The sequence below is a fragment of the Rhinopithecus roxellana genome, chromosome 20 (genome assembly GCF_007565055.1).
Source record: "Rhinopithecus roxellana isolate Shanxi Qingling chromosome 20, ASM756505v1, whole genome shotgun sequence".
Classification (NCBI taxonomy): domain Eukaryota; kingdom Metazoa; phylum Chordata; class Mammalia; order Primates; family Cercopithecidae; genus Rhinopithecus; species Rhinopithecus roxellana.
The window spans coordinates 1,754,917-1,776,884 of NC_044568.1; the positions used below are offsets into that span (position 1 = coordinate 1,754,917).

At 47.3% G+C, this 21,968-nt stretch overlaps 2 protein-coding genes across 8 annotated transcripts in view; one reads left to right on the forward strand and one right to left on the reverse strand.

The window, feature by feature from the left end:
• Positions 1-11,315, forward strand: part of SLC5A11 (solute carrier family 5 member 11) — a 97,780-nt gene extending 86,465 nt beyond the window's left edge. For 2 of the 3 annotated variants that reach the window (XM_010367862.2, XM_030925146.1), the window contains 4 exons: positions 655-823; positions 1,582-1,797; positions 3,065-3,236; positions 4,090-4,392. In XM_010367862.2, coding sequence (XP_010366164.1) covers positions 655-823; positions 1,582-1,797; positions 3,065-3,236; positions 4,090-4,295 — 763 coding nt within the window. In that variant the 3' untranslated portion in view covers positions 4,296-4,392. Of the gene's footprint in view, positions 1-654; positions 824-1,581; positions 1,798-3,064; positions 3,237-4,089; positions 4,393-9,829 lie in introns of those variants that run through there. The other variant, XM_030925145.1, reaches the window with a different exon arrangement.
• ARHGAP17 (Rho GTPase activating protein 17) overlaps positions 11,205-21,968 on the reverse strand; it is a 98,314-nt gene continuing 87,550 nt past the window's right edge. For 2 of the 5 annotated variants that reach the window (XM_030925140.1, XM_030925141.1), the window contains exon 20: positions 11,205-12,082. In XM_030925140.1, the coding sequence (XP_030781000.1) occupies positions 11,952-12,082 (131 nt within the window). In that variant the 3' untranslated portion in view covers positions 11,205-11,951. Of the gene's footprint in view, positions 12,083-19,653; positions 19,703-21,567; positions 21,616-21,968 lie in introns of all 5 variants that reach the window. The other 3 variants (XM_030925143.1, XM_030925142.1, XM_030925144.1) reach the window with 3 other exon arrangements.

Consider the following 21,968-nt stretch of genomic DNA (forward strand, 5'->3'; position numbering starts at 1 on the left):
AAGACATTGGTTCATTGAGGAGGTGCTCAACGAGCACCTACTCTGTACCAGGCACAGGGCACATAGCCATGAAAGGGCTCAGTTCTTGCCTTCATGGAGCTAGAGAAGGAAGAGAATAAGCAAGTAATTATAACCCAGTGGGGCGAGGTGGCTCACACCTGTAATCACAGCACTTTGGGAGGCCAGGCCGGTGGATCACTTGAGGTCAGGTGTTCAAGACCAGGCTGACCAACATGGTGAAACCCCATCTCTACTAAAAATACACAAATTAGCTGTGGTGGCGTGTGCCTGTAATCCCAGCTACTCAGGAGGCTGAGGCAGGAGAATCGTTTGAACCCAGGAGGCGGAGGTTGCAGTGAGCCAAGATGGCACACTGCACTCTAGCCTGGGTGACAGAGTGAGACTCTGTCTCAAAATAATAAAATAAAATAAGCTGGGAGTGTTGGCATGTGTCTGTAATCCCAGTTACTTGGGAGGCTGAGGCAGGAGGATCACTTGAGCCCAGGAGTTGGAGGCTGCAGTGAGCTATGCTCTCACCACTGCACCCCAGCCTTGGCAATAGAACAAGACCCTATTAAAAAAAAAAGAGAGAGAAAGAGGAGTAAATGTTCAGGGAAGATGATGCTAATTTGTGCCTCTCGCCGCTGGCACCAGGGTGTTTGTCCTGCTGCTGGTCCTGGTCTCCATCCTATGGATCCCTGTGATCCAGGCCAGCCAGGGTGGTCAGCTCTTCATCTACATCCAGTCCATCAGCTCCTACCTGCAGCCGCCCGTGGCGGTGGTCTTCATCATGGGATGTTTCTGGAAGAGGACCAATGAAAAGGTAGCTCTGGACTGCTCCCACTAGGCCAGAACCAAGTGCTGCCCCTTGAGGACTGGGATAGGATGGGAGGGGAGGGTACTGAAGGGAGATACAGGCTGGACTTGGGTGTTGAGAGGGAGGGTGAGTTTCATGGTGGAAGATACAGAGAGGGTGTTTATCTGACCTTTGCAAAATAGCAACGAGAGGGCTGCTGCGATGGCTCACACCCGTAATCCCAGTACTTTGGGAGGCTGAGGTGGGTGGATCACTTGAGGTTGGAAGTTCGAGACCAGCCTGGCCAACATGGCGAAACCCCACCTCTACACAAAATACAAAAATGAGCCCGGTGTGGTGGTGGGTGCCTGTAATCCCAGCTACTCAGATGCTGAGGCAGGAGAATCACTGGAACTTGGGAGGCAGAGGTTGCAGTGAGCTGAGACTGCACCACTGCACTCCAGCCCGGGCGAAAGAGTGAGACTCTGTCTCTCCAAAAAAAAAAAAAAAAAAAAAAAAAGCAGTGAGAGGTTCTCATCAAAAGTATCTTGATGCATTTTTTGTTATTGAACAGGGAAGCTAAATTAAGAGGGTGTTAGTAATCTATTAGTAGTCGATTCATTATTAAAAAGATAAATGGTTAAGTATTGCAGAACCTTTCCAAATTGCTGACCCATGCATGCAGTGACCACCACAAGAAAGACAAGCCCTGGAGATGGCTTCTTGAGGTTCCTGGAGGCCAGAGCCCTTGGCGTCTCTAAGACGATCTTGCTCTGACGTTGCAGGGTGCCTTCTGGGGCCTGATCTCGGGCCTGCTCCTGGGCTTGGTTAGGCTGGTCCTGGACTTTATTTACGTGGAGCCTCGGTGCGACCAGCCAGATGAGCGCCCGGTCCTGGTGAAGAGCATCCACTACCTCTACTTCTCCATGATCCTGTCCACGGTCACCCTCATCACTGTCTCCACCGTAAGCTGGTTCACAGAGCCGCCCTCCAAGGAGATGGTACGTTTGGGCTGATGGCTAGATCCGTTGAGACTTTTTGTTGGAAGTGACAGAAAACTGACCCACACTGACTTAAGCGAAGGAGACTGATTGTCCAAAAAGCTGAAAAGTCCAGGGTTGGGGTTCAGGGGCAGGATTATTCAGGACTTTGAAAAGGTCAACAGAATCCATCTGCACTTCTGCTTTGATTCTTACGTCCCATATGGAGCCCAGTACCTTCTAGAGAGATATCCTCTTTTACTGCCATTAAGTAAACACAAGGCTGGGGTGTGGCGGCTCATTCCTGTAATCCCAGCACTTCAGGAAGCTGAGGTGGGAGGATCACTTGAGGCCAGGAGTTCGAGACCAGCCTGGGCTACATAGTGAGAGCCCATCTCTTTAAAAAATGAAAAAATTAGCAGGGTGTGATGACTCATGCCTGTAATCTCAGTTACTAGAGAGGCTGAGGTGGGAGGACTGCCAGAGCCCAGAAGTCTGACGATGCAGTGAACTATGACCATGCCACTGTACTCCAGCCTGGGCAACAGGGCAAGACCCTGTCTCACAAAAAAAAAAAAAAAAAAAAAGAGAGAGAGAGAGAGAGAGAAAGAAAAGAAAAGAAAAGAAAAAATTAGCAGGGCATGATGGCTCATGCCTGTAATCCCAGCTACTAGGGAGGCTGAGGTGGGAGGACTGCTTCAGCCCAGGAGTTTAAGGCTGCAGTGAGCTATGTCCATGCCACTGCACTCCCACCTGGGTGACAGAATAAGAGCCTGTCTTAAAAAGAAAAAAGGTAAAAATAAGCATAAGTATTTCTGTCTCAGAATTTCTAGAGAAGTTCTAGATTCCCATTGATGGAGTCAGCTCAGGACACATGCTCATCCGTGAACCCAGAAGCAGTCCAAAGTGGTGAAGGCCATCCTGTGGCTCTGGAATCCAATCCCTGTGGCCAGAGAAATGGATGAGCTGAAATGACCAATTCTGGGGTCCTGCAGTACTCTAGGGTGAGGGTTAAGCTCTGAGGGTTAGAATGAGGGATAACTACATCCCAGCAACATGAGGATGGGGTTTATCGGAGAAAGATGTGGGAATGAGCTGGGGAATTGTGCGCTGATGCTGAAGAGCGCAGGGACGTGACGCTTGTTGGAGGATGGGGTGGGAGGGTGGGGCTGGGAGCAGATTCAGACACAAAGGCTGAGTGTGGGGTTGGGTGGGGAGTGTGAGAAAAGGATGGAAAACCCCGGCCCCACCTCCACCACAAATCTCATCATTCATTCCTGCTCCTTAGGTCAGCCACCTGACCTGGTTTACTCGTCATGACCCTGTGGTTCAGAAGGAACAAGCACCACCAGCAGCTCCCTTGTCTCTTGCCCTCTCTCAGAATGGGATGCCAGAGGCCAGCAGCAGCAGCAGAGTCCAGTTCGAGATGGTCCAAGAAAACATGTCTAAAACCCACAGCTGTGAGTAGCCTCTCTCCTCAGTTACAGCAAGAAGCATTACGTGTTAAGGGGATTTTTTTTTTTTTGTTTTTTCCTATCAAATTACAAGCCAGGAAAGTGGGCACACTTGAGTTTTAGCATCCTCTGGCTCCAGTGTCTGATCCGTCCCCACGCTCTGGCCATGGGAAAGGAGTTTTTAGTAACTTTCAACAGAAGCTTCCTACGGGCACTAAGAGTAAACAAACACTTGTTGAGTGCCTATGAAGACACGGTTCATTTCATCCTCATGCTCCACACATGGACAGGCAGGAACACGACGTGCCTTCTCTCAGTGCTTCTAAACTGGTGGCTTGCAGACATATTTTGGCTTGGCCCACCTACAGTTTCAATAAAATGTGAGTTAACGTTGAAAAATTGAGAGATTTCGGCTGGGTGCCGTGGTTCAAGCCTGTAATCCCAGTAAACTTTGGGAGGCCAAGGCGGGTGGATCACTTGAAGTCAGGAGTTTGAGATCAGCCCGGCCAACATGGTGAAACCCCATCTCTACTAGAAATACAAAAATTAGCCAGACATGGTAGCACGTACCTATAGTCCCAGCTACTTGAGAGGCTGAGGCAGGAGAATCGCTTGAACCTGGGAGGTGGAGGTTGCAGTGAGCCGAGATCACACCATTGCACTCCAGCCTGGGTGACAGAGTGAGGCTGTCTCAAAAAAAAAAAAAAAAAAAAAAAAAAAAAATTGGGAGATTTCAGCCGGGAATGGTGGTTCATGCCTATAATCCCAGCACTTGAACACACCTGGTGAGTGTCCCCGTCTCGCCTCTCTGGGAGACACAGACCACCTCTATGGTCTTCCTTTGCTGGGTTCTTTCTAGGTGACATGACCCCGAAGCAGTCCAAAGTGGTGAAGGCCATCCTGTGGCTCTGTGGAATACAGGACAAGGGCAAGGAAGAGCTCCCGGCCAGACCAGAACCCGTCATAGTTTCCCTGGAAGAAAACCCCTTGGTGAAGACCCTCCTGGACGTCAACCTTATTTTCTGCGTGAGCTGCGCCATCTTTATCTGGGGCTACTTTGCTTAGTGTGGGGTGAACCCCGGGGTTCAAAGGCTGTTTCTCTTCAATGCTCCATTTTTTTAATGAGAGAAAAAATAATACAGCTTTTGTTTGTTCACCACAAGGCTTCTAAGTGTTTATAGACCATTTTCAACATGACACTTAGTTCTTTTTTTTTTTTTTTTTTTTTTTTTTTGAGACAGTGTCTCGCTCTGTCACCCAGGCTGGAGTGCAGTGGCATGGTCATAGTTCACTGCAACCTCAAACTCCTGGGCTCAAGTGATCCTCCCTCCTCAACCTCCCAAGTTTCTAGGACTGCAGGTACACATCACCATGCCTACCTAATTTTTTCTTTTTTTTAAAGAGATGTGGTCTATGTTGCCCAGGCTGGTCCTGAACTCTTGGCCTCAAGTGATCCCCCCCACCTCAGCCTCCCAAAGTACTAGGATTACAGGCATGAGCCACCACGCCCAGCCTCTTTTCTTCTTGAAAATAATGAAGGTTAGAAGATGGAAAGAGGAGAGACATGTAAAAGCTTCCTTTCGCAAAAGACAGTTATTCATTCTTCTTATCCATTGTGTAACATCAATACCCAAATTCAAAGGGATAAAGAGGCAAAGGGACTCACAGGACCTTTTAGCATTCGAACTTGTCCAGCTCATCTTCACAGTGCGAAGAATGGGACCTGCATTCTATCTCTTGCCTTCCACTATGGCTGGCTTTGGGTGAAGGTCCCCAAGAGTTTTCTCACTGTGATACTTCCTCCTAGATATTTCTTGGAAACAGATCCAAGTTGGTACTCTTGAAATCTTGTGCTATAAGAAAATCAGGGAATTGTGTGCACTTCTCAAGTTCTGGCTTAGACTGTTTTGTTTTTGAGACAGGGTCTCGCTCTGTCACCCAGGCTGGAGTGTAGTGGCGCCCTGACAGCTCACTGCAGTCTTGACTTCCTGGGCTCATGTGATCCTCCTACCTCAGTCTCCTGAGTAGCTGGGACAACAGACATGCACCACCATGCCTGGCTAATTTTTAAAATTTATTTGCAGAGACATGGGGGGCGGGTCTCTCCTATGTTGCCTGAGCTGGTCTCAAACTCCTGGGCTCAAGCAATCCTCCTGCCTTGGCCTCCCAAAGTGCTGGGATTACAGGCATGAGCCACGCACCCAGCCTTAGACTGTTTCTTTGCTTAATTCCCCAGGATGATGCTTCCCTAAAAAGCAGCAGCCAGGTGGATGGGCATCTCAATGAACTTCCCCACCAAAGGCCAGTAAGGCTTTGACCTCCAGGGCAGTGGCCTCCTGTTCTGGGTAGAGCCAGCCTCCTCAGCTTTCCCGCTTTGGGCCTGATGGAGTCTGATGGAATGACCCATTAGGGCTGCGTTTGCCACGTGCAGAGCTAACAGCAGGCAGGGCCAACCGAGTGAGCCCTGAGACCATCTCTGGAGTAGCCCAGGGCCATGAACCATCCAGGCCTGGGATAAGGTTGGGTGGTGGGGTGGACTAGAGCCTCTTCCTGGCCTGACAGAGTTGGAAAGCAGAGGAGTCTCTCGGGGGACCCCAATTTCCAGGCCAGAGGAAAACAAACAGGACTCCCCGGGGCTGAGGAGCTGCTCACCCACTTAATCCTCCGGTGATGTCTTTCCGGTTCCTACTTGATGCCAACAGCTGGGACTGGCCTGGTGCACAGGCAAATGTATTGGCCCAGCCTCCACTCTGCTCAGAAGGCCCAGCTCTCTAAACAAATCCAAACAGCAGCAGTGGGCTGGACAAAGGGCACCCCCAGCCCTCCTGGGAAGGGGTATGGGTGGGGAACTGGCTGTTAACATGGCTCTAGGCAGGAGCTTGGGATGGTTCTGGAGCAAGTGGGCTCAAGGAGCAGTCTTCACCGAGAAGGCTGAGCTTCTGCCTCCAAGGCCCAAAGGAGGGGAGTGGGTGGCATGGGGGGCTTCCACTACAGCCCTGAGCTCCCCGTCCAAGCCTGCCCCTCACACTGAGACCTCTGTTGCCTCTGGCTGGGGTCAACAGTATGTTTCAGCAGGAACACATTGAGCTGTCACTATGATAGCTCGGGCCACCTCCATCTCTGCCTGGTCTCCTGACTGGCCTTCGCACATCCAGTCTTCCCCATTCTCCAGTCACTGGCAGGGTAGGCAACTCGGATCAAGCCAATCCCCTGCTTAGAATCCTTCAGTGACCTTCCCACTCTCAGGATGAAGTCTGCAATCCTTTGCATTCCTTTTTTGTTTGTTTTTGTTTTTGGAAAGGGTCTCTCTCTGTTGCCCAGGATGGAATGCAGGGTGTAACCATGGCTCAACGCAGCCTCGAACTCCTAGGCTCAGGTGATCCTCCCACCTCAGTCTCCTGGGTAGCTGGGACTACAGGTACACACCACCACGCCTGGCAATTTTGTTGTTGTTGTATTTTGTGGAGAGGGCATTTTGCCATATTGCCCAGACTGGTCTCCAGCTCCTGGGCTAATGTGATCCACCTGCCTTGGCCTCCCAAAGTGCTGGGATTACAGGTGTGAGCCCCCAAATATGGCCTTTTTTCTTTTTTTTTTTTTTTTGTTTACAGACAGGCTCTTGCACTTTGTCACCCAGGCTGGAGTGCATTGGCATGATCATGGCTCACTGGAGCCTTCAACTCCTGCCTCAGCCTCTTGAGTAGCTGGAACTACGGGCATTTGGCCACCATACCTGGCTAATTTTTTTTTTTTTTTTTTTTGTAGATGGGGTCTTACTATGTTGCCCTGGCTGGTCTCAAACTCCTGGCTTCAAGCAATCTGCCCACCTCAATGTCTCAAAGTGCTGGGATTAAGGCGTGAGCCACTGTGCCCAGCCAGCTGAGAGATTTTAAACGTTCTCACCACAAAAAACAAATAATGGAGGTGATGGATATGTTAATTAGCTCGATTTAACCATTCTGCAATGTGTACATATACAAAAACATGTCATATACCATAACTTTTATCAATTTAAAAAACCAGTGCAGTGCAAATACAATTTACAGATGTGCATAGAAACTGAATTCAGGCCAGGTGCAGTGGCTCACGTCTGTAATCCCAACACTTCAAGAGGCCAAGGTGAGTGGATCACCTGAGGTCAGGAGTTCAAGACCAGCCTGGCCAACATATCAAAACCTCATCTCCACTAAAAATACAAAAATTAGCTGGGCATGGTGGTGGTTGCCTGTAGTCCCAGCTACTTGGGAGGCTGAGGCAGGAGAATGGCTTGAACTTGGGAGGCAGGGGTAGCAGTGAGCCGATATCATGCCACTGCACTCCATCCTGGGCAACAGATCAAGATTCTATCTTAAACAAATAGAATGACAATTAAAAACCCCAAATTCAAATACAAGTAGAAAGAGTGAAAATAGAACCCTGATGTTTTTTGTTAGGTTGGGAGAGGTTCTTCCTTGTATCAAATATCCCCCTCCCCACATATCATTTGTGATGATGTTTCATGTGTGAAGCACAGACCCTAAAGTGACCCTCAATAATCCCTATTTCCTGGGAAGTGGATCCTTCCCCAGTCCAGCCTCAAGATAAGACCCCAGCCCTGGCTGCTGCCTTGACTGCAGCAGATGAAAACCCTGGACAGAGGACCCAGAGAAGCTGTGCCTGGAGTCCTGACCCACAGGGGCTATGAGAAAATGAATGTGTTGTTGTAAGCTGCTAAGTATGTGGCCATCTGTCATGCTGCACTGGATAACTGACACGAGGGGCATGGTGTGTGAACGCATGTATGCATGTAAAGGAGGGGTTGGCTGGAGAGGGTGTGGGAGGAGGAGAGTTGCCTGCATAGCTGTGTGGGGTCTACACAGCCATGTACCTCCTTTGGAGGGTATCAAGTAGAAGTCATTTGGTTGCCACTAAGAGAAACAAACCCAAAGAGGGACGCTTGTGCCAAAAACAATCAAGCACTTTATTGTGAGCACACAAAGGCAAGAAATGCAGAAACGGCTTCAGGGACACGAACCGGGAGCTGAGAGGGTTTTAAAAACCAAGCCCTGCACTCTCTCCCTCTAATCTTTTGTCTCTGCCTCTCCGCATATCTGCTGACTTCTCCCTCTGCAGGCAGGTTTTCTCTACTACACAGAATCCACGGTGGTGGCAGGAGGGCACCCACAGCTCCGTGCCGGGAGACAGGGGTCCTGCCTGCTGGGGAAGAGACTCAGGGCCCACGCCTGTGCGAACCCATGTGGGACAGGGTGGGGATGGCCACGTGTGCAGCCTGCTGTGGGCAGTGGGGAAACTAAGGGAGTCCTTGACTTGCTCCCCCACTCCCTTAGCTGGCAGCTCAAGTAGTCTTGGTCACTTCTTGCCTTTGGCAGCACCAGACACTGTGGCTTCGCCACACCAGCACATCTCTCTAGCTCCACCAATGAGATATGAGAGAAGTGCAAGCCCTTAGCTGAGAAGCATCCCTATGAGTGAGGTGCTTGCTGCCCAGTCTGATGCAAAACCCTGAGACTGTGGGTCCCAGAGGCCAGAGGCGTCAGAATATGGTGGGGAAATGGTGGGAGGAGACCTCAGGAAGAAACCAGGAGGGTTTGTCTTAAGACCTTCAAATAGGAGCACTTGTAGGACTCACTGGGCTTGGGAGAGCACTGAGAACTGCAGCCCCAACAGAGGAACGGGAGTCAATCCACGGAGCTCCCAGAGAACCAGGGCCATAACGACAGTCCAGGATACGGTCACTCCAACGGCATCTGAATTTTTTTTTAAGAAGAGATGGTGCAGGTGGGGGAGTAGGGACAGGAAGTCTGAGCGCAAGGGCCTCTTCCTATAAGAAACTACTGTGTAGAGAAGGGAAGGAAACAATCCGAACGGCAGATGGCCAGCGCCCTTCTGGACGGCCAGAAATGGCCACTATGGGTTCAGATTCTCTACCTCTCTGGCGGTGGGCAGGCTGGAAACAGTGTGCCATGTGCAGTGCCAACGTAGCACAATGCCCCCAGCAGAAGGAATTCCAGTCAAAGGAATGGCAAAGAAAGAGGATCCAGGAGCCTCTCCTGGCCCTGCCGGTGGGATGCTGAGTCATGTACCTCACACTACACAGTTCTGTTTGGTCCTTTTTTTTTTTTTTTTTTTTGGAGACAGAGTCTCACTTTGTTGCCCAGGCTGGAGTGCACTGGCGTGATCTCAGCTCACTGTAGCCTCTGTCTCCCAGGTTCAAATGATTCTCCTGTCTCAGCCTCCTAAGTAGCTGGAATTACTGGCGCCCGCCACAGTGCCAAGTTAGTTTTTTGTTTCTTTAGTAGAGATGGGGTTTCACCATGTTGACCAGGCTGGTCTCGAACTCCTGACATCAAGTGATCCTCCCACCTCGGCTTCCCAAAGGGTGGTCTTTACCTTTGACACATACACGGAGTCAAATGATTTTCATTGTTTTGAAGTTTGCAGCTGTCAGGGTAGGAAGATTGCTGCAAACAACAGGAGAGTAAAAACTGAATGAGGCTCTTAAAATAATGAGGTAGGGTTTGCTGTATTTCAGAATCAGCAATGACGAACACATGCTACGTTCTGGGCAGGATGTCAGCATGGATGTTCCTCGTCCCCAGGTGCCAACAGCATCTCCTTGACAAGCGCCTATGTCCCTGCTTCCTCCAGAGGACAAGTTCAGACATCATGATGGGAGCATCTCCGAGGCTCCATGGAGACACCTGACCGTGGACAGCCAGGTTCCTGGAGAAGGTGCTCAACATGGAGCATCGGCCTACACAGAGGCTTCACTTTCTCTGCAGGGTTTGTTCTGTGGCTAACGGAGGGTACAGAAAATTAACAACACACGGGTGGCACAGGGGAAGAGTGAGCCCTAAGCCGATGAACATTCAAGATATGGGGGCAAATGGGCTTACAGGAGCATATTTTCAAGGTAATTAATGTAGGGAGTACTTTGAGGGCACAGGAAACTGAGTAAAGATGAAAATGTGGGCTGCGCATGGTGGCTCACACCTGTAATCCCAGCACTTTCGGAGGCTAAAGTGGGAGGACTGCTTGAGGCCAGAACTGAAGACCAGCCTGGGCAACACAGCAAGATCCCTGTCTCTAGAAAAAAATTATTTAACAATTAGTTGGGTGTATTGCCATGCACCTGTACTCTCGGCTACTCGGGAAGCTGAGTTGGGAGGATGGTTTGAGCCCAGGAGTTTGGAGGCTGCGGTGAGTTATGACTGTGCCACTGCACTCCAGCCTGGGCCACGGAGTGAGATCTGTTTCAAAAAAACAAGGGAAATGTGATTGCCCTTTTTAAACCAGGCTTAAGTCAGTTCGTAGTGGAAAGAGGTCCAGTGTCTTCTAAGCAGGGACTTAGACACTGACACACCTAGCAAACTTGATCAATAGAAGGCTCAGGGCAGCCAACTCTGGCAGCGTGTCCTGCTCTGTTCCTGAGAGAAAACGGTCTTATCTGGGTCACAGGAAAGGAAGGCGCTATCATGAGACCAGCTGTCCAGAGCCTCAGCCTCACTTTGCTCCAATTCCCCATCAGCTCTCCCCTAGTATTTCAATCCTGGCAGAGACGGGATAATTTTCACGCCTTGGATAGGGCATGAAAGCACCAGCCATTGGAAGAGGGGCTCTCCATAGCAATTTACAGCTGCTGACGAATGCACCGACCCAGTGCGGCTGAGCTCCTGTGAGCTGCCCCGGGAGTCTGAGTATCTCTAGATGGAAAGAAAGAGATGCCAGTACTGGGAGGACCAAGGGTGCAGCCTTGACCAGAACCTGCACTGAGGGATGGCCAGTCTAGGAGGTCTCTGGGGCACCTGGTGGCCTTTTTCACTGCTGTGACCTTGCTCTCTGTTTCTTCAAATTCCTACAGCTACAATTAGACCCTCTCCCTCAACATGTCCCAGCCACAATTCTATCTGGAGTGGCAACACATACAAACTCATGCACACACACACGCACGCCACAATTTGTCTCCAAGAATCATGAAGTTTTCATATAAACCACAGAATATATTTAATTCAAATTAAACATGAAACTAGAATAATGTTCGGTCCTTATCAAGTAGCAATTACATTGTTTAAAAAAAAAAAAAAAGAACAGTACATTTCTGTCTACATTCCGGCAATCCAACGAGGCGGCACGGGTCACATCCAGTTTGACGAGGTGACAGAGCCAGCAGTCACCATCCAAGGGCATGGTTCTGAGGGGACTGGGGAGACACAGACGATACATGACACAAAATGACTCTGCAGCAAGTCTGAAGGACAGTAGCCTCCCTCCTAATACATAAGAATGAAAGTCCAGGTAGCAGAGAGTAGGCCACTTGCATAAAGAGCGCATTTTATTAAATAGATAGTTAACGCACTGCTTCTTACTCATTCCAAGTTGCTGTAGGTGCTGCCCGCGTTAACAGCAGGGGCAAAAGCTTCCTATGCACGTTTCAGCAGGAATACTCTCTCCACTCCAGGTATTTCTTTGTTTTGGATTTTTTTGGCATTATTTCCTTCCCATGTGAAGAAAGCCAACTTCTTCAAGACACAGGTCATTCAGCTTCAGTGGCGACCTCCAGGTTCTCCTAGGGCTGTGCAGAAGGCCAGGTCCCACACAGTGAGGCCCTCCTTTGTCCTCCACGGAAAGCTTTTCACTGTTCTGTCTGCAAAGGAAGAGGTTTGCCTGCCCCTGCTCCACTTGCCAGGGTGGAAGGGGTGGAGGGCTGGGAGGGGGCTTTCTTCACAGGGCAGTGCTCTCGGTATCATTGTCTATATCCAGCAGGATGCGGCCAGGCACGTCTTTACTGGCTGAGTCTGAGTGCATTTCAGGAAAGATGCTGCGATGTGGTTCTGAAACCCTGGAATTGGAGTCTGGACAAAAACATGAGGAGACATGGTATCAATGAGGGGTAACCCCCGAGAGGTCACCTGAGGGTGCTTTGAGAAGAGAGGCTGGGACGTTTCAGGGTCAGCCCATGCACACAGAGTCCCTTGCAAGAGGCCTCATCAGCTCTTAGAAGCCAAGTGATGCCTTTGTGACCCCAGAGGGCAGCTGAGTGGCACAGCCTCGCCTCTGGGCTCTGATGTTGCTTGCTATGAGCCCGGGGCAGCCCTTGGAGATGCAGCTTTCAAAGGATTTGCTTGCTTTGATGGAAGAAAGGAAGCCTCATTCTTCCCAAGGCCTCTAATGCATGAGATGAACCCTCCTGATGGCCCCTGGGCTGCCCTGGGAAGAGGTCTCTCCTCGAGACTGCTGGGTTTTCCTCCTGTTACTAACACTAGGACCTCACCTTCAGCACTAGCAACATTTGGGCCTGAATTATTTGTTGTGGTTGTCCTGTGCATTGTAGGTGTCACCCAACAGATGCCAGTGACATGCAGCCTCCTCCCCCAGTGTGACAACCAAAAATGTCTCCTGTGCATCACAGATCACTGGGGAAGTTTAAATTGTCTCCAGAAGCTGCCAAGTGTTCCCTGGGGAATCACAATCACTGCTGACTGACATCACTGAGGCAGACTAAGTCTCCTGCAAATATTAACTTCCCCTTCTCTGTCTAACACACCTCGAATGCCATTTTCATGTCTTACTATGTTGGCTGAAATTCCTTCAGCAAGGTGGCAAACATATGGTGCTCATGCTGTTGTCCCCCTCTCCTATGCTCTTCCCAGAGGCCAGTGGGTCTCAGATTCATTTATGCATGAACAAATATTTACTGAGCACCTCCCAGGTGCCAGGCACCATTCTACCTGCTGAGGACGCAACACTGCACAAGACAGGCACAGCCTCAATGAAGCCCATGGTCAAGTGGGCGAACCAAGGGGATCTTAATTAAAACAAAAGGGCCGGCTTCTCTAGTAGATGTGGGTTCTGGCAAATTATGAGAGCCTCATTAGGTATTTTAGGGCTGGTGTAAGAGAGAAGAGAGATGTTCTGTAGTTTTGCTTTGCTGGGTTAGAGGTAGCCATGGCAGGCAGCAGTGAGGGAGTGGGAGGAGGAGGTAGTTTGCTGGGACGTCTCACATTGAGGCTCGAGAGCTGCTTCTCCCCTACTTGCTGTGGTGCAAAATGACATCCTGCCTGTCCTTGCCGGGGCTAGTTTTGAACTTATTTCTGTTCGACCTGCTCCTGTCTGCGCAGGCACAGCTTGAAAACGCTGGTGCACTCCGGGGAAGCTCACTGCTTCGAGACTTGTTCCAGCTCTACCCCTTCCACCTTCCTGTCCCTACAGTTCTGAGCTGTAAGATCTATTTACTCCCTGGGACATCCTTTTTCTCACAGTGACTCCTCGGTTGTCCCTCAAGGTTTCCTACATACCACAACTCAGAGAAATTTCTAGATTTATGGAGGTGCCAAGGTGTCAAAGAGTTCAGGTGCTGAATGTCATTTCAGACAATTCAGGCCTTGTGATAACTATAAAACCAATGACACTGTGCAGAATTGCACCACCCTATGGTGCAGTCAAAGGTGTTCTGTATGCACAGAATAGGGGCTGTCTTGGATTTGTCCTAAGCAGAACAGAAGTCAACGAAGGCAGGGACTGCGTCTGTCTTGTTCAGTGTATCCTCAGTACCTAAAACAGTGACCGGCAAATAGATGTTCAATAAATTTTGTAGCTGCACACTTGGATGGTTGGATGGATGAATGAAGAGTCATCTAGAGCAACCATCTTTCCAATCCTCCGTTCTTACATCTTCAGGCAAAGAAGTAGCTGTGACTTGAAGACGATACCAGTATAAGAAAATCACTGCAAATGCAATCTTTTCCCCATTATTTTGGCCCCTAAAAACAGAGGGGGCTACCAGCCTGTGTCTCTTCTCAGCCCAGAGTTTACCAGAAACTATGGAACAGACATGACCTGGCGGGGAACGCATGATGCAAAGGCACTGTGCATACGGATGAGATTTCCACTTGTTAATATCTGTGTTCACATGCAAGTTAACGCCTATCAGCCACGAAGCCCTTCCACAGCTGCTCTCTTTTTCTTATACATCACATATATATAATTTTTAGATTTATGCCTTTCTAAATTTTTCTATTTATGATCCACACACATTATTTATTTGAGGGGAAAAATGTTGGGGTGTAAAGGAAATCCCTTACTCTGCCTCCCACCTGCCCCATCTGGTTTCCCCAGCCCCTCTCTATTCCTACATGAATCATCCCTGAAAGAATGACTTTGTTTACACACAAAAAGTAGAAAGAATTACAGCAACTTGTACAGAACTAGTTTTCAGAAAGAGACTTCATCACAGTAGCTAACATTAAAAAAAAAAATTTTTTTTTGAGATAGGGTCTTGCTCTGTTGCCCAGGCTGGAGTGCAGTCGTGCAATCTCAGATCACTGCAGCCTCCACCTCCCAGGCTCAAGCGATCCTCCCACCTCAGCCTCCCGAGTAGCTAGGACTACAAGCATACGCCACCATGCCTGGCTAATTTTTTGTATTTTTGGTAAGAGACAGGGTTTCACCATGTTGACTGGGCTGGTCTCGAACTCTTGGCCTCAAGCGATCCTCCCACCTCAGCTTCCCAAAGTGCTGGGATTACCAGCATGAGCCACCATGCCCAGCCTCGGTAGCTGACATTACTATAGAGCACTTACAACCGAGAGTGTACTATACACCCATACTTTATTACATCGTCTCACTGAACCCCTACTAACTAATCCTAAGGCAGCAGAAATAAGAGAGGGAGACTCAAGAGGCTCTATTCCCTGCTCAAGGTGACACAGCCAGGGGGGACCAAAGAGGATCAAAGCCAGATGAGTTGCAGTCTGGCTCTTCACATTACATTTTCCCTCCTCCCCAGAGGAGTGTGTAAATCCTTGGGTGAAGGTCCTCAAAGACATTATCTGAGATCATTGTTTCAGTCTTAAACACTCCGGTTTGTTGTAAAAAGGAGAAAATGGTTATTTCAGAAAGACACCTGTAAGAACCTGGTTTGCCTGAAATACCTCTAAATCTTTCTGGCTATGAACTCGTATATTAACTGCACCCCAAGAAGGGCTGGTTTCTGAGCATATGCTTGGAGCTAAGTTCATACAAAAGATACTGTTCTTAAAAAAACAAAATAGGCTGGGCATGGTGGGATGATGGTGTGAGCCCAGAAGTTCGAGACCGGTCCAGGCAACAACACGAGACTCCATCTCTATGAGAAAAATACAAAAATTAGCCGGGTGTGGTGGCGCATGCCTCTAGTCCCACCTTCCAGGTACTTCGGAGGATCGCTTGAGCCCAGGAGGTCAAGGCTGCAGTGGGCTATAATCACACCGCTGCACTCTAGCCTGGGCAACAGAGCAAGAACCTATCTCTTTAAAAAAAAAAAAAAAAAAAAGAGAAAGAAATAGGGGATGACCTCCAGTACCAGCCTCAGCCCAAAGGCAGAACTTGATATAGTTCATCACAGATTTGGGGCTCTGACAAATGTAACCAGGTTCCTTCCTGAACTGAGTATCTTATCCAGGAAACAGAAGTGGATATTTAACAGCTGGAAGTGGAATGTTATCACTAAGGGTATGGTTCTAGAAGATTTACTTATTACTTCAACAATTTTGAATACGTGCTTTTGGTTGTGAACCCACCCTTCAAGAAGTCCAAGGTGATTCTGATAGCCACTTCGACAAGTAACAGATCCAAACATGCCCTTGAAAGTAAGTGGTGCAGGCACAATTACAGGGCGAATAAACTCCCTCCCCCTCTCCACCACCCATCCCTCTTCTCAGACCTAGGGTATCAGGGAATGCCTTCCTTCACCAGTTAACGGTTTGAGTCTTAAACACTCTGGTTGACTGTTGTAAAAAAGAGATAAAGGTTATTTTAGAAAGACACCTGTAAGAACCTGGTTTTCTTTAAACACCGCTAAACTTCTCTAGGAATTTATGCATTATTTGCATTCCAAGAAGGGCTGGTCTTTGAGCATACTGCTTGGAGCTAAGTTTACATAACAAGTATTATATTTCAAAATTAAAAAAAGCAAATAACCAAACAAAAAAAGAAACCTTTTATTGGAGGTCTCTTTTCTGTTCTGTTTTTGTTTTTAAATAAAATATCTACTGTATGAACTTAGTTCCAAGCAATATCCTCAAAGACCGGCCCTTGGAAGGCAGAGAATATATAAATTCACAACCAAAGAGGTTTAGGGTGCTTTTAAAAAGTAGGTTCTGGCTGGGTGTGGTGGCTCATGCCTGTAATCCCAGGACTTTGGAGGCTGAGCTACTCAGGAGGCTTGAGCCTGGGAGGTGGAGGCTGCAGTGAGCTGAGGTCGTATCACTGCATTCCAGTTTGAGCAACAGGGTAAGACTAACAAACAAACAAACAAACAAAAAGCAGGTTCTAACAGGTGTCTTTCTAAAATAACCTTTTTCTCCTTTTTACAATATAATACCTGTCATATAAACTTAGCTCCAACCAGAGTGTTTAAGACCCAAACCATTATTTCTTCAGATAATGTCTTCACTTTCAGGATCCACACCCAAGGATATACACAACTCTTTTGGGAAAGAGGGAAAATGTTAGGGTGATTAAGAATGATGGAGCCAGGCAGCGGTGGCTCATGCCTGTAATCCCAGCACCTTGGGAGGCAGAAGTGAGTGGATCATTTGAGGCCATGAGTCGAGACCAGCCTGGCCAATATGGCGAAACCCCGTCTCTACTAAAAACACAAAAATCAGCCAGGTGCTGCCACACCTACCTATAATCCCAGCTATTTGGGAGGCTGAGGCAAGAGAACTGCTTAAACCAGAGAGGCAGGGGTTGCAGTGTGCCAAGATTGCACCACTGCACTCCAAAGTAGGCGACAGAGCAAGACTGTCTCGAAAAATACATAAAATAAATAAACAGAATGACAGTCCAACCAATCTGGCTTTGATGCTCTTTGGTCTAAGTAGAATTGTGTAATTTTATCAGGAGCTGATGACTTCAGGTCAGTTTTCCAGGGCTATGAGCGACTTTGAGTCAACTATTCAGGAGTGATTCTGTTCAAGTCTCACTGGATGTTATCTTGACACAATTCTGATTATCTACTTATTAAAAATCAACTGCAAGTAGAAATAGAAGCCACTTAAATATCCAACTAAGAGTAATAATACATCTGGTTGATGAAACATTATGTAGTCACTGAAAAACATGGTTCCAGGCTGGGCGCAGTGGCTCATGCCTGTAATCCCAGCACTTTGGAAGGCTGAGGTGGGCAGATCATGAGGTCAAGAGATCGAGACCATCCTGGCTAACATGGTGAAACCCCGTCTCTATTAAAAATACAAAAATTAGCTGGGCATTGTGGCGGGCGCCTGTAGTCCCAGTTACTCAGGAGGCTGAGACAGGAGACTGGCGTGTACCCGGGAGGCGGAGCTTGCGGTGAGCTGAGTTCAAACCACCGCACTCCAGCCTGGGCGACAGAGCAAGACTCCGTCTCAAAACAAAAAACAAACAAAAAAACCATGGTTCTAAAAATTATATTATCATATGAGAACGAGCATATGATGTAAAGTAAAATAAAATGATTCAAATCTATGTCAAATAATTATGCTCATGTACCTCCTTTTTAGAAAAACTAAAAGAAAAAAGGGGCAGGCGCAGTGGCTCACACCTGTAATGCCAGCACTTTGGGAGGCCGAGGTGGGCAGATCATGAGGTCAGGAGATGGAGACCATCTTGGCTAACATGGTGAAACCCTGTCTCTACTAAAAATACAAAAAATTAGCTGGGCGTGGTGGCGGGTGCCAGTAGTCCCAACTACTCGGGAGGCTGAGGCAGGAGAATGGTGTGAACCCGGGAGGCGGAGCTTGCAGTGAGACGAGATTGCACCACTGCACTACAGCCCAGGGAACAGAGGGAGACTCTGTATCAAAAATAATAATAATAATAAAAAGAAGAATATCAATGGCAGACTTTTTCAATTGTATGGCTACAGTTGATTTCTTATTATTTCCATTTCTCAAGAGTTTTAATATCCATGCTTATTTTTATTTATCTGAGACAGAGTCTCATTCTGTCACCCAGGCTGGAGTGCAGTGGTGCGATCTCAGCTCACTGCAACCTCCACCTCCCAGGTTCAAGCAGTTCTCCTGCCTTGGCCTCCCAAGTAGCTGGGATTACAGGCACCCACCACGACGCCCAGCTAACTTTTTATATTTTCAGTAGAGACAGGGTTTCTCCATGTTGGCCAGGCTGGTCTTGAACTCCTGACCTCAAGTGATCCACCCACCTCCTCCCAAAGTGATGGGATTACAGACATGAGCCACCATGCCCTGGCTCATGCTTATTTTTAAAAAGGCATTACTTCCATGACATAAGAAGGGTGAGAGTTTAAAAAGCAAACACTATGAAATTAGCCAGCAAAGTGTCTAGGCTTATGGCTACTATGTGAGTCATTTGGTCTATCTGTGGTACAGTGGACTAATGCCTCACAGTCTCAGGCTCACTAAATTATACGAATGTACTTGTTAACTCCTTCTGCAGAGCATTGTCTTTTTAACCCATGAAAGAACTGAGATTCAAAAAAACAAGTGGTGCATCAGAATCAAAATATGGATACCTGGGTCCCGTCCCCGGTCTCCTCTGTTTGGGTCCTAGTAGGCTAGATGCGGACGTTTGAGTTTTTAAAATCCTGACATGTGAATCTAACATAGAAATCTGATTAAAACTAGTTTCTTCTAGACAAAAATGATAAATAGCAGGCCAGGCACAGTGGCTCATGCCTATAATCCCAGCACTTTGGGAGGTTGAGGTAGCCGGATCACCTAAGGTCAGGAGTTGGAGCCCAGCCTGGCCAACATGGTGAAGCCCCCTCTCCACTAAAAATAAAAAAATAGTCAGATGAGGTGGCAGGAACCTATAATCCCAGGTACTCAGGAGGCTGAGGCAGGAGAAGCGCTTTAACCTGGGAGGCGGAGCTTGTAGTGAGCCAAGATCGCGCCATTGCACACCAGCCTGGGCGACAGAGCGAGACTCCACCTCAAAAAAAAAAAAAAAAAAAAAAAAGATAAATAGCTAGCCTTCATTTAGATCCACTGCATATTAAGAACTGTAACTGGCTATCAAAATAACCTTGGACTTCCTAACAATTTAGACAGATGTCACCACTTTACAGATAGCCAGGTTGTGCCTGGCCTATGTTATACTAAGAGCTGAAATTCTAACTCAGTCAGGTCCAACTCCATGATGTGTGTTCTTTCTACTATACCTCAAGTTTGCCTAATACGGAAAAGAACGGAAATTAAAGAAGTAAAAGGTCAGCCCTGTGGCCACCTGTTCCACATCTGGGCACACACTTAGTATTCCAAATGATTGCAGCAAGCACCAACAAAGCCAGGCCTTCAGTGCATGCACTATTAGTAGGGACGCAAGCAGGCAGGGTTAGGGTGGCCGGTTAGTAACAGGCGTGAGTGCACAAACATGATCATCAAGTAGCAAAAATGCATTGGCCAATCAGGTGCCTTTTCCTTACCATTAAATATTCCAATCTCAGTTCTTACTGAATATGGCAGGTCATACATCTAAATTATTTAATAAAACGTTTAAATTAGAATACTCTTTGCTAAAATCTATTACTTCAAAAGTAGCAAGATGTAAACTCTTTTCCACGGGAATTAAAACTCTTACTGCTCTCTACAGTCACAATTCACAGGCGACTCAACATGACACCAGAATCCCGGCATCCTCCAGTGCTGGTGCTGAGCTGTGAGAAGTCGGCTGCCAAACCTGCTTGGCAACAATAATCTCCCCCAAGAGTTTATATTAATCCCATTAGCCTTAACCCAACGCTTTAAAACTCTAACTTAATCCGATTCTAAAGGAATAACCTGTTTTCAGGAATTTGTCCATCTAAAGTTTTCTAAGTGAAAACATTATGTCATAATGAAGGACCATCCTGTCCAAGGAAGTTATAATTTTTTCCTCCTTGAAAAACCTAATGGCTATAGCCAAGAATGGTTAATAGCAGTATGATCAACACTAGCAGATTCAAAAATTCTAAATGTTGGCCTTCTGTGTACTTTCAATGGCAGGCCAGGGGATTTTAAGATAGTACAGCTTAATTCGGTAATATAAAGATAACTGTGGTGACCTGGAATTTCTTGAGTTAGGAGAATTCATAGCATAGATTGGTTTTTAAATAGCTAATATCTTAGGGAAACATACTTTTAATGTAAAATTTCACTTATGTAATAATTACAGCAGTATATTACAATGTTATAGCAGATCAATAAAGTAAACTTATGGAATAAATATACCCCAGGTAACAATGGTATTAAAGAATAGGCATAATTCTGGTTTGGAATCTTTCATTTAAAAAGAAGGAAATATCTGAGAATAACATTTTGGTGTGTCACAAGCATGAAACTGTGGAATCATGCCTGGGCCTCCTCCCTGTTTTGAAGGCTACGCTCTGGTTTTCCACTTCTGGTTCCTACAGAAAGTCTTACTCAGACCTAAGCTGTGAGCACTCCGGCTAAGGGCCCCACAGTAGGCGTAAGGCTCAGGTCAGCTGATTAAAGCAGCTATACACATAATGAGGGCCTTATGCTGTCCACATGTAGACCCAGCGGCAGACTTAGATGAGCTCACAGTGCCTTTTAAAAAGTTCGTATGGTTTAATAAAGCAAAATGGAAGCATGCTAGAATGCAAAGGAATTTAAAAGAATTCTGTGTAGGGTATTTGGGGGAAGATTTTTTTAATTTTTTGGCCTTGAGAATTTAAAATATCAAATTAAGAAGCTCCATGCAGTTAACTTGCACTTAAGATACAAAAATTTAAAATTAAAGCTCAAGACACAAAGGACACAATCTCCTCCCGTGCTGACGGCGCCCGGGTCCTCTTTGGTTGGATGTTGGTGAGCCCAACAGTGACAGGTAAGTCACACTGGGAAGAGTAGACTGCTGGTAAGAGGCTCACCAAAAAGACAAAAGATATTACTTTTTTTTTTTTTTTTTTTTTTAAAGAGACAGGGTCTCACTCTGTCATGCAGACTGGAATGCAGCGAGCAGTGACACAATCACTACCACTGCAGTCTCGAACTCCTGGGCTCAAGCCATCCTCCTGCCTCAGCCACTCAAAGTACTGGGACTACAGGCACCAGCCACTGTGCCTGGCCCCTAAGAAAGAAGATACTCTTCAAAAGCAGCTTAAAATCAGGCTCTTGATCTACTGACATCTACTCCTTGAATCTGAAGCACTGCAGCTCAAAGTGCTTCTGATAAAAATAAAGAAAAGTCTATATGCTACAGAAAGGATGGCCCATTGGCTGTCGGGGCACAGGGTCTAAAGGTTGCTCCTGAGTACACAGTCAAAAGCACATATGCAAAACATGGCTACGCAGGAGCATGTGGAGCTGTGGGGCAAGCTGCTCAGGCCGTTACAGACCTTAGTCCTGGACACCTTCCCCACCTGTGCGGGCACGAGGAAGGGCATCTATTGGGAAACAAACAAACAAACCAACATGGCTGTGTTGTTTTCAAAATAAAAGCTCTGATGTCATCAGAAAAAAAGTTATTAACCATTTATAACATGTGCAAATTATGTATTAAATTCCTGAAAAAAGTTATTAAAATATATTGTTAGAATCAGTTAACCATCACCCTTTGGATTAATGGAAACCTCTGGCACATTTTTAGCTGCAAAGTCACTCAATATGCCTGGAAAGCCCAGGGGTATACTTCAGCTTCTTTTCCAAAAGTGCCTCCACTTAGAACAATTTAAACTGGGCTGCTGTAAGAAATTATTTGAGGTCCCTAATTACCATTTTTTAAAACACAGTAGAAAAC